Source organism: Hippocampus zosterae, chromosome 13 (assembly GCF_025434085.1).
Source record: "Hippocampus zosterae strain Florida chromosome 13, ASM2543408v3, whole genome shotgun sequence".
Taxonomy (NCBI): domain Eukaryota; kingdom Metazoa; phylum Chordata; class Actinopteri; order Syngnathiformes; family Syngnathidae; genus Hippocampus; species Hippocampus zosterae.
In genome coordinates, this window is record NC_067463.1 from 21,649,237 (window position 1) to 21,661,690 (window position 12,454).

A 12,454-nucleotide genomic window follows, 5' to 3' on the forward strand; every position below is an offset into this window, starting at 1 on the left:
CTGCGTCCGGAACCGCGGTGGATAGTGGGAAATGTATTTTTTTTGTACGGGGGGGGGGGTGCGAGACAACAAACTGAACCGGGTAATTTATGGTTGACAGCAAACTAACTACACCCCGCTTACGCGTCTGATCGGACCTCCACCTCCACTCAATTCCACCAAAGGAGTGCTTAAAATTCGAAGAAATTGAACCAGCCCTTAAACTTGCAAGCTGTAGATTTTAACAGTAGGGGGAGAGCGCATTCAACAAATGGTCCACCCGTTGCCCTTTGTAGTTCAATATTTTTTCCGGGGTCCGAACTCCAAGTCCGGTATACTAGCAGGGACCCGACCACCGCGTTAAACACGCATTTATTTGTATTTATTGGGTCAGAAGAACCAGACTGCTGTTTGGGACACTCTGTGTGATTAGCCACGACGGCCGTTGACAGGTATGGTTAACCGCCTGTTTTTTTTTGTTTTTTTAACCCAACACACCCAAACCGACTCATTTGTTTCTTTATGACGTGTGGCCATTTATGTGGCGAACCTGGGGAAGGACACGAATCTTTTTTTAAAGGGGGGGGGGGGGTCTCTTGTCGTTTGAACTGGCGAAAAAAAAGACTAGTTTTTAGTTAGCTAGACTTAGCTCGCTAGCTACCCATGTTGCTAAGCTAACCGAAGTCAACATTGTGGAACGTCTGTAAAAAACTCAGGGCCTATAGTGTGGTAATTATTACTGAAGTAATTAACATGTAATGTCATTACATCGTATTTACATGAAGATATTGCGTTTTTATGGTGATAACTGGACGCGTTAATTAACGAAAACAGACATTTTATGCTGGAAACTTTCCCTTTAAGTTGCACACGTGAATGCTAAATGACTCCATATTGTGTATGTGGCAACATTAAGACCCCCCAAAAGCATTGAAAAATTCTCTTATAGTCTGTGTTACATTTATTGAACGTTGCGATTTAAACCAGGGAGTGGGTGTGTGAACTTCCTGTCAGGAGGTAAACTTTACAATCCAGCCACAAAATGTATAATTTACTGCCTTGTTAAAATGTGTGACTGCAACAAGAAAATAAAAATGCGCCTTGACGTCTTTATTCCACTCGAATGTGCAATTATTTCCAGTGTGTGCCTGACGTGTACTGTATCAATTCCCCAAATCCCCTGTCCAGGTCAACAATTCGAAAGTTGATCCACTCTTTTGGTAAAGTATAGCATTTCAAATTGCACAACATTCCAGACAAATGTCATGCAAACCTCAGTAAAGTCTGTATGAAACGGCATGGAAGCTGAGCGTCAAAAGAACACTAAGAATATGCATCGTTTTAAATAAACTGTTGTTTTTACTAATTTGTTTTCTTTCACTGATAGTTTTTTGCTCCAACTGGAAAATTACATTTTAGTGTAGTAGTAGTAGAAGTATGCACCCCCTCCAAAAAAATCACAAAAGTATTCGGAACAAATTAGACAGTGTGCCAATGCAGCATATATCATGAGAGTTCAGCAAATCACGTGAGGCTTTGGTATCATAGGAAGGCATCGATTTTGTTTTTCTTTGGTGATGACCACAGAACCAGCTGTAAGTACTGGACATCGGTGGGCGCGCGCTCTGTTGGTACTTAGTTTCCTCCTGGGGAAAAATGTGGTTGTCTGTGCTGCGCCACGTCAAAACTGTTGGTGCGTGACGAGGAGCCACTTTGGTTGGATATGGTTGAAGTAGGCAGTGTCAACATCCACACCGGCGCAAAACTCCCTATTATACTTCTGCTTGCGCTCGTTTCTGGAACTACCAACACCTGGTCAGAGCTGCCTCTACGCTCTGATCACAAAACTAGAGTTCCATAGCGGTACACGAGAATACTACATAGTTATCACCCTATGTGTACATGTTTTCAGCTGTAATCTTCAAATGTGTATTGATCTCCAGGCCGAGGTAGGTATCATTTAGCACCTCAAGGACCAGTTCATAACCTTCCTGTCTGTCTATTTCCAGGGATGTCTGAGGGTAGTCTTGACACAGAATCGGGCAAGACCTCAGCTGAGGACCCTCGCATGGAAGCCGAGGAGAGTCCACGTGTTGGTGACCCGTCACCACCACCACCACCGCCCCCCCCAAATGCAGACAGTAGCGATAGCTCATCAGGGAACAATGTGCTCTATGATATTAGTATAGACAGCGCTGAGGATAAGTCAGTCAGCAGCAACGAGGATGTTGTCCAGGGCGGGGATGAGGCCCTCAGTGTAGAAAATGGCGGACACCCTACTGTGGACACAGCAGAGGAATGTGAAGACAGTGGCACTCAGAGAAAGGTGACGTTGACATTCACTTGTGAGCAGTCGGGATCCTTTTTAGCGCTTCCTGTTTCTGGTTTATGGTGGTGGTTTCTCTTGTTCCCTCCGATTGCATAATCACTCTCCTTTTAGATTGGCTTTTGTGAAGTGATTTTGGTCTCGAAGAAGCTCTCTCTAGCTTTTCTCCGCTGCGTATTGCTTGGGGTGTTTGCATTAGAGCTGGTTTATGTGTTGCTGTTCTGTGGTTTGGCTGTGTGTCGTGACCGCAAACATTTATTTTATTGCTTTCCCTACTGTTTCGATGCTCCTGGTCCTTCGCTTTAAACTGGAATTTAAACTGATCTCATCTTGGGTTTTGATGTAAATGACAAAATGGAAGCCAGCTTCTTGCATCTTATTATTATTATTTTTTTTTAATAAACATTTGGCATGTCCTCCGCGACAGGTTTCTCCTATGGAAGACCAAATAAAAAGTCAAATCAAATCAAGTATGAGTAGAGCCTGAAACCTCAAATCTTCAATCCATATCTTATACTGTATATTAGCGTTGCTTGAGTGAATAATAAACCGCGGCTTGGCTGGCCGTGCACGCGACAGCCAGCTACAACTGCGCACCTGAGAGGATTACGGTGCGCAAGGTCGCCTTATCTCCTGCTGGCGGTTGGACGAGTTAAACTGTCGGTTCCTCTTCCTTTTCTGCCTCCCGCCAGCATGCTGCCGTCAAATGGCCCTTTCAGTATTTATGTGCCGGTCACGTGACGCTGTACTTAAAGTGTGGGCTGCAACAGTACAACTCTTTTCTCGCCATGCAGTCATGAACTTTGGTTTTGTTTTAGTGTGTGTGTGTGTGTGTGTGTGTGTGTGTGTGTGTGTATATATATATATATATACACACACACACACACACACACTTCAGGCTCTGACCCACATCTTGCTTCTTGGCTCTCAGGTAGCCCCTTTGCTGGTCATGGTCCATAGTACCGGTAATCAGTCATTGACAAGGTGAATCATCTGCATTTGCGGTTAAGAACAAAATAATGGTCTTAGGTGAAGCATATAGATGCCGAGGTCTTCGTCTAGATTTCACCTTCATTTTTTTCATTCATTCATTCATTCATTCATCTTCCTAACCGCTTGATCCTCACCGCAATCAACCGATGATGTTTTTTCTAGAGAATGGGACACTGACTACATCGACATTTTCACCGCAGGAACTCATTCATTCATTCATCTTCCGTACCGCTTGATCCTTACGAGGGTCGCGGGGGGTGCTGGAGCCTATCCCAGCTGTCTCCGGGCAGTAGGCGGGGGGCACCCTGAATCGGTTGCCAGCCAATCGCAGGGCACACAGAAATGAACAACCATTCACACTCACACTCACACTCACACCTAGGGACAATTTAGAGTGTTCAATCAGCCTGCCATGCATATTTTTGGAATGTGGGAGGAAACCGGAGCACCCGGAGAAAACCCACGCAGGCCCGGGGAGAACATGCAAACTCCACACAGGGAGGCCGGAGCTGGAATCGAACCCGGTACCTCTGCACTGTGAAGCCGACGTGCTAACCACTGGACTACCGGGCCGCCCCCTTCATTTTTTGTTCTTCACAATTCATAGACCTGACACTCGTCATGTCTGCTTGTCAAAACTCAAAGAAAAAAAAACATAATGTCACGTCTGGCGGAGAGCATCGGTTTGCCCATACTCAAGTGATTTAACCCCCCGGCTCGTGGTCAACATCCACAAGATGGCAACCCGCACCCGCCACACCAGCCTGGGGATGTTGTCACTAACTCGAAGGGGATTCTGTCCTCCCCATCGCAGGAGGACGCCATGGCTGAGGAGTCGCAGAGGAGCTCGGCCGCCGAGATCGCAGTCAGCAGCAACGGAGACCTGGACCAGAGCCCGCAGGATGTGTTTTGCAGGGTGAGGGCTCAAACCACAACCGCAGGTCATGTCGGCGAAACGGCAACCATGAAGACTACTGCTACTTCGACTGCTATTTACCAAACCTTGGAAATCACGTTGATGATGTCATTTGTTCATATTCCAATTTGATCAAGTGTTGCTATATATGTAATTTCTCAGAGGACAATGTGCGCAGACTTTATGGTCCCCTTGAGCCCATTTCTACTTCTTCAGCTAGCACTACCTCTTCACCACTTCTCTGACTGCTTCTCCTATTTTTGGGGGGAAACCTCTACTGCTTCTCCTCATACCATCGTCTTCTCCTGCAATTAACGGGTGACCCAAAAAGATGCGTATTCGATAAAAAAAAATCCATTTTTTAACAAATGTCTTTTCTGTTGCAGGACGTGAAAGGTGAACCTATGGATGATCGTTTTTTAGCTATAGTTGCCCCAAAAATGTCTTGGACAAATCAGCAGAAGATATTCTCCCTGGAGATCTATTTTGCAACAAAATCATACCAGAGTGTCCAGATTCGGTTTGGAAAACGTTTCCATTGTCGCAACTTTCCACCAAAATCAACGATTGTTAGTTGGGTTACGAAGTTCAGAGAGCATGGGACTGTAGTGAACTTATGTTCTAAAGCCAGAGGGGGGGACTTATTCAGGCAGGAAAAAGAGCCATCCCGAAAGAGGAAAAGTGATTGACAACTTTGTCAGACGAGTACAGGTTTGCTTGCAACGGAATGGTGGACATTTGGAACACATCTTGGGAAAGCCAAAAATTGACTAAAAATTGACAGAAATAGCTGAAACTCTGGTGAATGGTCTTCCATAAACTGAATAATGTGTGGTTGTAATTTGAAATAAATAGCTTTTTAATCAAACTCACAATTGAAATTTTCACGGGTACGCATCTTTTTGGGTCACCCTGTACTTGCGCTTCTGCTTCCAACACCCACATTGACTACGTTGTCTGGAGGTTGCGTCTTGTTAGACTCCGACCGCCAATTTTTTTTTTTTTCCGAACTTTTAGATTTTCCTAAATGACGAGCGGTGCACTGCATTCACACACACTTCTTACTTCAAAGTCAAATTTGAATCTTGTTCCACAGGACTCTTTCCCAGGCAAGGCGGCATTTGCAGACCTCCCAGAGTCTTGCGTCCCCTCCGGCAACTTTGCATCGACAACAGAAGGGATCATTGAATCGGGTCCGTACACAGGTAAATCATCTGGATGAGCGTTACTTATCGAGGAAATTGGCAAGGACCTGCGCAACAAACAGATTTTGTTTCGTGTCCTTCTACCAGCATGTATTTCGAAAGGCAGACATCATTTGAATTAAATGAGTCTCCTTTTGCTTTTCATCCTCCTGTTAGAAGTGCAAATGTGACTCTCTTTCTCTGTGGAGAGATCATCCATGTTGCCATGGCTATTTTCCGTGTGTTTGACACCAGTCCCACGCAGGCTTTTGTTTAGTGGCCATCATCGAAATTACCGTAGAAGGAACCAACGGGGGAAATCAGTAAATGACTTGGGCCAACAACTTACAAGCCGGTGGCAGCAGGTTTGAACTTTTGCCCCTGCAAAACATGAGCTTTGAAACTCACGATGTGTTAGGACAGGGGTGTCCAAACTTTTTGCCAAGGGGGCCAGATTTTATGTGGTAAAATGTCGGGGGGCCGACCTTGGCTGACATTCTTTACATTGAACAACAATATTGTTCAACAAATTTTAGTAAGCCAGTCTGTTTCACATTTCCATTTTTATTTTAATTTCAACAATCTTAAGAATTTATTTTGGTTCATTTGAAACAGGAATTTGAAATATGACATATCAGTCAATATAAACACGGAGTGATGTCTTGTTAACTCGTGAGTGATGCCCTCTAGCGTCTAAATGCTATTACTCATTTAGTGAATGCTATTACTCATTTAGCCACTAGAGGGAAGCAGTACTCTATGAAACATCACTCACCAGTCTACGAGACCTCAGTCAATGCAACACGTGTTCCATTGCGCCCAACCTGCGGGCCAGACGGCACTGATTTTATGACAGGGGCCGAGGGCCGGATGAAATTCGACCGCGGGCCGGATTTGGCCCGTGGGCCGGACTTTGGACATGCCTGTGTTAGGAGGTTAGCCAACAAAATCTGAACTAAACGTTTGTTGGACATTTAAACGCGAGTGTTGGAACGATACTCACATCTGGCGGTTTCACAACAGTTTGCTGAAATCCCTGTTAGGTAGCTTTTAAAAAAACGTTTTAGTCATAAAATGTTAGCTGAGAACAATATCATTTGCCTTCATCGTCTCCAAAACGAATGACTGAAAAGTTGGCAAAATTAGCAAGCAAACGTCAACAATTTGGGAAGCAAATGTCATCAAAATGGATGAAAAGTTTCCCACCAACGGCAGGCAAACGGCACCGAAAATCGGCGGCGCGACCAAGCAAAATGTTACTAAAGTTGGAAAGAGAACATCAACCCAGGCTAACACGGTTTGCGATTCAAAAGTTAGCAAGTTAGCGCCACACGGGGAACATTCTGAGGCTACGTTACAATTTTGTGAAAACTAACATGACCGACCTCATTCTGTTTTTTGTTGTTGCCTGCATATCAGTTTCAGGGCTCAGTAATGCTATCGCTCTTGATTGTGCTACGATTAACGATTTGACTAATGGTGCTACTCCTCAATCATCTTTGTTCACCAGCACCCTGTGCCTCCCTCACCACAGCATTTAGCCGAAACTAATTTTCAAGCGCTATATTCATATTTCTTATTAATCGCACAGATGGTACCAACACGCAGCCATCGAGTGGACCACTGGTCCTGTCGGACGACATGAAGAGTCCAACCATGGAGAAACTAGACCTTGTCAGAAAGTGGAGCATCAACACTTACAAAGTAAGTCGGTCAGTCTAGCTGGCTGGCTGGCTTGATCCCCCCCACCCCACCCACCCCCGCCCCATTTTTTTTTCTTGTCCCCTTAATCGAGCTATAATGGCACCTCCATCTTTAATGAGATGATTTATTTATATATATTTTAGGGTCAATGAGTTGATTTATCAAATTTACTATCATAATTCAAATCAATTGAGTAAAATCGAATAAATTGAGAGATGAGCTGTCCGCATTGTTTTTCAGTGGGTGTTTGAACAGGCCGCCGTCTTTTCCAGTGCACCCGTCAGATTCTGTCGGAGAAGCTCGGCCGTGGCTCCAAGACGGTAGACCTGGATCTGGAGGGCCAGATTGATGTGCTGCGCGACAACAAGCGCAAGTACCAGAACGTCATCAAGCTGGCGCAGACGCTGGCCGCACAGCTGGCGCAGATCATGCAGACGCAAAGGCAGCTCGGCGACGCCTTCGCCGACCTCAGCCTCAAAACACCCGAACTTCATGTGAGTGCCTTTTTCCGGACATCCGCTTGTGCTCAAAGACCACATTCATTTATGTATCTGTTTATTTAAAATGAGTGAATCGGTTTGGTGAGCCCTGAAGGAACAAGCTGAAAGGCGCAAAAAGCACCAAGATTTTAAAAATGGGTCTGCTTAGCTTTGCTTCTGTGAATTGGGAATTTCTCCGTTGCGAGACTCAGGTTTTCTTATCTTATCTTATCTTATCTAATTTGAGGTTTTTGAAACATGTATCTAAAAGTAGAAGTTTAATAATCAGTTCTCAGTCTTCAATGTTATTTTTTGATGGAATTATTATTAATGCGGATTTAAAATATAAATTGTTAAAATGTTAAATCATGTGGAGAAAAATTATATTCAATAACATCAAAGAATAACGTTATTTCAAATACAAAGATTGATTTCTTTTTTTTTTATTTTTCTTTTTTTTTTTAATGGGAACGTATGTGTCTTAATCCGTATAGGACATTTGCCACCACCTGCTTTTGCTTGGGTATCTTTCACCCTATTTCCTGACATGCTACAGTCCAACCGAGCAACGAAATCATAATTTGTTTGTGTATGTGCAATGTCTATTTGAAGCAATGTCTTGTTTTTGAAGACAAAGGGATAGAAACTTAACATGTCTTGTTTTTTTTTAAATCTGTTTTATCAATTATCATTCAGTTGGAAAAAAAATCCAAAGATTAATCGATTATTCAAGATCAATGGGTAATTGCTTGAAATTTTTACACCAAATCCATGTGATTGGTATCAGCAGCTCAAACCCCTGATTGGAATATTCTCAGTAATTATATATCATTGCTCATCACTGATTTTTATTTTATTTTATTTTATTTCCATTTCAGGAGGAGTTTGGTTACAACGCTGACACCCAAAAGCTATTGTCCAAAAATGGGGAAACGTTGCTGGGTGCCATCAACTTCTTCATCAGCAGCGTCAACACCCTTGTGGACAAAACCATCGAGGACACCATGATCAACATCAAGCAGTACGAGATTGCCAGGTAATCTGCTCAGCGCTACCAAAACCCAATCGGCAAAACAAAATATAAATCACAGCAATCATAAATAACCAAACAATATCGTATGCACTATTCAAACTACACCAGAGCTCCCTGGCGCTTTTCACACATGAGGTGCAGTTTTTTTTTATTTCCTGTTGCTGGCTATGAGAGAGACCGAAATCTCCATTGATCAGTATGAGTGCACTCACGTTATAAGTTACTCACGGTTGCTACATTTGAAATTAAACGAGCAACTGTGGTTTTCTAACAGCGCAAAGTTTGGCCGCTGGCGAGTAACACGCTTTCAAAGAGAACGGTTCAATTCTCCAGTCCCACGTCGTCATTTGTCTCCCAACATTTTCCACACAACAAAACGGGCGGTGCCACAAAAATGCCGTCCGTTAAGGTGCAAAACGAGATGCGCCTATTGGTCAAACCATGGCGGTCAAGCAGTGACCTTCTCCACAAAAAGCTTGGGCTTTAATCTAAAAATTAATTTTTTGATTAATTTTTAAAATTAATCTAAAAATCTAATTTTAGATTTTAAAGGTTTAAGTGATGGAAACTTTTCTTTGTGTGCAGTTCATGTTTGTGTTGGAACACATTTAGCGCACGACTGATAAGCTATGTTTAAGACAGTGGAACGTTGATATAATGAAACCCAGACTCAAGACGAAACATTCGAACGTGAAGCCTGCTGCGTTATTGCTACACTATGCTAACTCGGTTATACTCGATTCCATTTTGCGCCGTTTAACTTTGATTTCCAACGTACACTTGACAGGGTGGAGTACGACGCATACCGCACAGATCTGGAGGAGCTGAACTTGGGCCCGCGCGACGCCAACACCCTACCCAAGATAGAGCAGTCTCAGCAACTGTTCCAGGTGCACCGCGACAAGTACGAGAAGATGCGCAATGACGTCTCTGTCAAGCTCAAATTCCTGGAGGAGAACAAGGTTGGGGAAAAAGAGGCCTCTTTCTCTCTCAAAGTTTTTCCGGGCTCAAACAGAGGCGGAATTATCAATGTCGCATATCATATTGTACTAAACTACAGGAACACGGTTTGATAATATGTAAAGATTCCAACTGCACTTATTGTTTGTTATTGTTGTCATTTTAGGTGAAGGTGTTGCACAACCAGCTGATCCTCTTCCACAACGCCATTGCTGCCTACTACTCGGGCAACCAGCAGCAGCTAGAGCAAACGCTGAAGCAGTTCCACATCAAGTTGAAAGTGCCCGGCGGCGAGCGTCCGTCCTGGCTGGAGGAGCACTAAGGAAATGTCTAAACTAAAAGTGAAAACTACAGGGACCCCCCCCCCTCCCCCACCCTCTCCCCAAGCCATGCTCCTCTCTCCTGTCAGGAATGATGGCCTTTCAAAACAATCTTTTTAAGCAACAAAAAAGCTCGAGTCCATGAAGATGTTATTTTTCAATGCTACAATCTTTGGGGGAAAAATGCACTTTTGACATTTGACAAATCCATTGAACTGCAGTTAAACGCATTAAGGGAGCTGTAAAAAAATGCCTTTTTGTATAACGGCGATATGAATGTGATCCAACAGAATTGAGATAGCGTTTTTGTTTGTTTTTTTGGTCATTTTTGACTATGAGAGAAATATTAACATTCCATGCAATTCTCTCACAGCCGCGGAGGCCTCTTCCTATAGTGATTAAAACACATTTATGATTCTGAGCTTATGTAAAAAAACAAAAGATAAAGGTAGGCTAATTAGAGGACTCTTACTTCTAACCAGCACATTTTTTTCCCGATCCTTACATTTTGTCATGAAAGAAAACTACACAGTAACATTATTTTTCCAGTTAACATATGACACTTTTCAAACAAGGCTATAAGTTAGCATAGCATAGTAGTTTTTTTTTCACATTTCAACAAACAAGCCCACCTAAAACCAACTCACAAATCCTCAAGTTTTCGACGCTAGATGCTTTATTTGCAATTGTTATGCTTTGCCCTGCTATGCTGACGCGATTAACCTAACCCCAACTAACTAAACGCAACGTTAGTTTTCTGTAAACCAGTTAAATCCTTCAGAGATGACACGTTTGACACCGCTCAAACAATGCTATCTTTTAGCACAGTTTAGCATGACAATCATATCAGAAAATGTAAATTGCAGATTAAAAGAAACAAGCACTGCCAAAACTAGATCTCACAAATCAATTTATTTTTCTTTACGCAAAGCTAGCTCACCTTTACATTAAATATCAGTTTTATGCTAATGCAGCTATGTTCTCATCGTAACAGACCAAAACATAACTCTAATCCTCAAATTTTAGGGACCATAAAATTGAAACCGGACTGTTTATTTTTATTTTTTTAATGAAACTCTAGAAAACAATCGCTTACCCTTGCGCAGCTAAGCATTGAAACACAAGGGATGAAATATTAAGGCTTCTAAAGCTCACCAACCAACATAATTTCCTACTCATTTGTTTGATATGTTTAATCTTAGAAATCCTCTGTGTTCTATTGACAAACTATGCTATGCTATGCTAATGTGGCAGTACTCTTGCATCATAATATACTGTATATGTTGGATTACTGTATTCAAGACACATGTCAATTACATTCACAACTATGAGCATTTCCAACAAACTCCAAATTTCCAAATTCCTCATAGCTTGTCTATAATATTTATAATAATCTAAACTTTTGGCATCTTCTTTTTCAAGAGAAAATGAAGGACTTGCTAAATGTTTTGATAAAATGTGCCTTAACTTTGCTTTCCTTATGCGCTGCATGCTAATTGTTAAAAAACCAAAAAACAACTGCACCCCAAAATACAAACTCCTTCCGAAACGTCACCACATAGATTTTTTTTAAACACCACATGAAACATATGTTTAGGAATCACAGAAAGGTTACGTCTGATAGATTATACAAAAAACAAAATAAAATACATTATCTTAAAAATTGTTTATTGTAAATTTTGAAAGACCAGCATATCTTCGCTTTAAGCTGCTAATACTTTTCTTGATTTACCAGTTTAAAAAAAATATATGTACCTGTATATTTTTAAAAAGCAAATGCGTCAAACACTCATATTTATAACTACCAGTCTCTCGTTTGCTCAATTTTCTACCGCTGACTTTTTATAGTTTGCTAGTGTGACTCTGGTTTGACACTCCAACTATGATATCTGAAAAAGGGTTTATATCTTTGCAATTTTGCCTAGTTTATGCCCTCTAGTCCTGGATGAGTACATTTTCCCTGAAGACTTCCATTGATTGATATGCTAAGTGCTAGCATGTGAACGCGTATCTTTGTATGGGGGGGAAAAAAACTTGGAAAAAAGTGTTGGGTTTAAAATGATTTTGAATGTCATGTGCACAGTATAAAAAAAGTTGAGAAAATAATCATCTTTCTTTTCATGATTTTTATTGTTTTCAAGCAGTCATTGAAATGTTTATTATGTTTTGTGTCAGAAAACAGTTGGCTGCCAACACTTTTCACTCTGTTTGGGGTTTATTTTCCATGGGACAGCAGTAGCTTATCTGTAAGATTTTGAAGCAACGCTACTGTGCTGCTTTTGGGACTAAATACCAATATTGGTACAGTGGTAATATAAAGGTAGTTTGAGCTAGCTAGACTTTGCTTTCTATTTATGATACATCATAGGACCGATCATGATTGGGAAAGATATTTACTGCCAGCTAACTTTTGCCGTCCATTTTTCCATCTTGATGCCACCTACTATCCACCCAAAGGCTGTGAGGAATGTGTCTATATAGTGATATACTTTTATATATTACCTCTCGTGGTGGCTACGAAACCTTTTATGTTCACCAACCCTTTTGGAACTGATGAATG

At 42.0% G+C, this 12,454-nt stretch overlaps 1 protein-coding gene across 2 annotated transcripts; it reads left to right on the top strand.

Annotated features, from left to right (window-relative positions):
- Nucleotides 1–37: 37 nt before the first annotated feature.
- On the top strand, nt 38–12,000 carry arfip1 (ADP-ribosylation factor interacting protein 1 (arfaptin 1)). Of its 2 annotated transcripts, XM_052085113.1 has the most exons (9): nt 38–431; nt 1,989–2,305; nt 4,113–4,214; nt 5,311–5,419; nt 6,990–7,102; nt 7,375–7,596; nt 8,460–8,617; nt 9,402–9,576; nt 9,741–12,000. In XM_052085113.1, the coding sequence occupies exons 2-9, from the start codon at nt 1,991–1,993 to the stop codon at nt 9,894–9,896; spliced, it is 1,350 nt and encodes a 449-aa protein (XP_051941073.1). In that variant the 5' UTR covers nt 38–431; nt 1,989–1,990; the 3' UTR covers nt 9,897–12,000. The 2 variants fall into 2 exon arrangements, with proteins under 2 accessions (XP_051941073.1, XP_051941074.1); XM_052085114.1 differs by lacking the exon at nt 1,989–2,305 and having other exon boundaries at nt 39–431.
- Nucleotides 12,001–12,454: the final 454 nt, after the last annotated feature.

What these genes read in the sequence shown, in the direction of transcription:
- arfip1 (XM_052085113.1), top strand. Translation starts at nt 1,991, where the DNA reads ATGTCTGAGGGTAGTCTTGACACAGAATCGGGCAAGACCTCAGCTGAG. An exon ending in ACAGTGGCACTCAGAGAAAG is followed by an intron (nt 2,306 to 4,112) that starts GTGACGTTGACA and finishes TCCCCATCGCAG; the next exon opens with GAGGACGCCATGGCTGAGGA. An exon ending in AATTCCTGGAGGAGAACAAG is followed by an intron (nt 9,577 to 9,740) that starts GTTGGGGAAAAA and finishes TTGTCATTTTAG; the next exon opens with GTGAAGGTGTTGCACAACCA.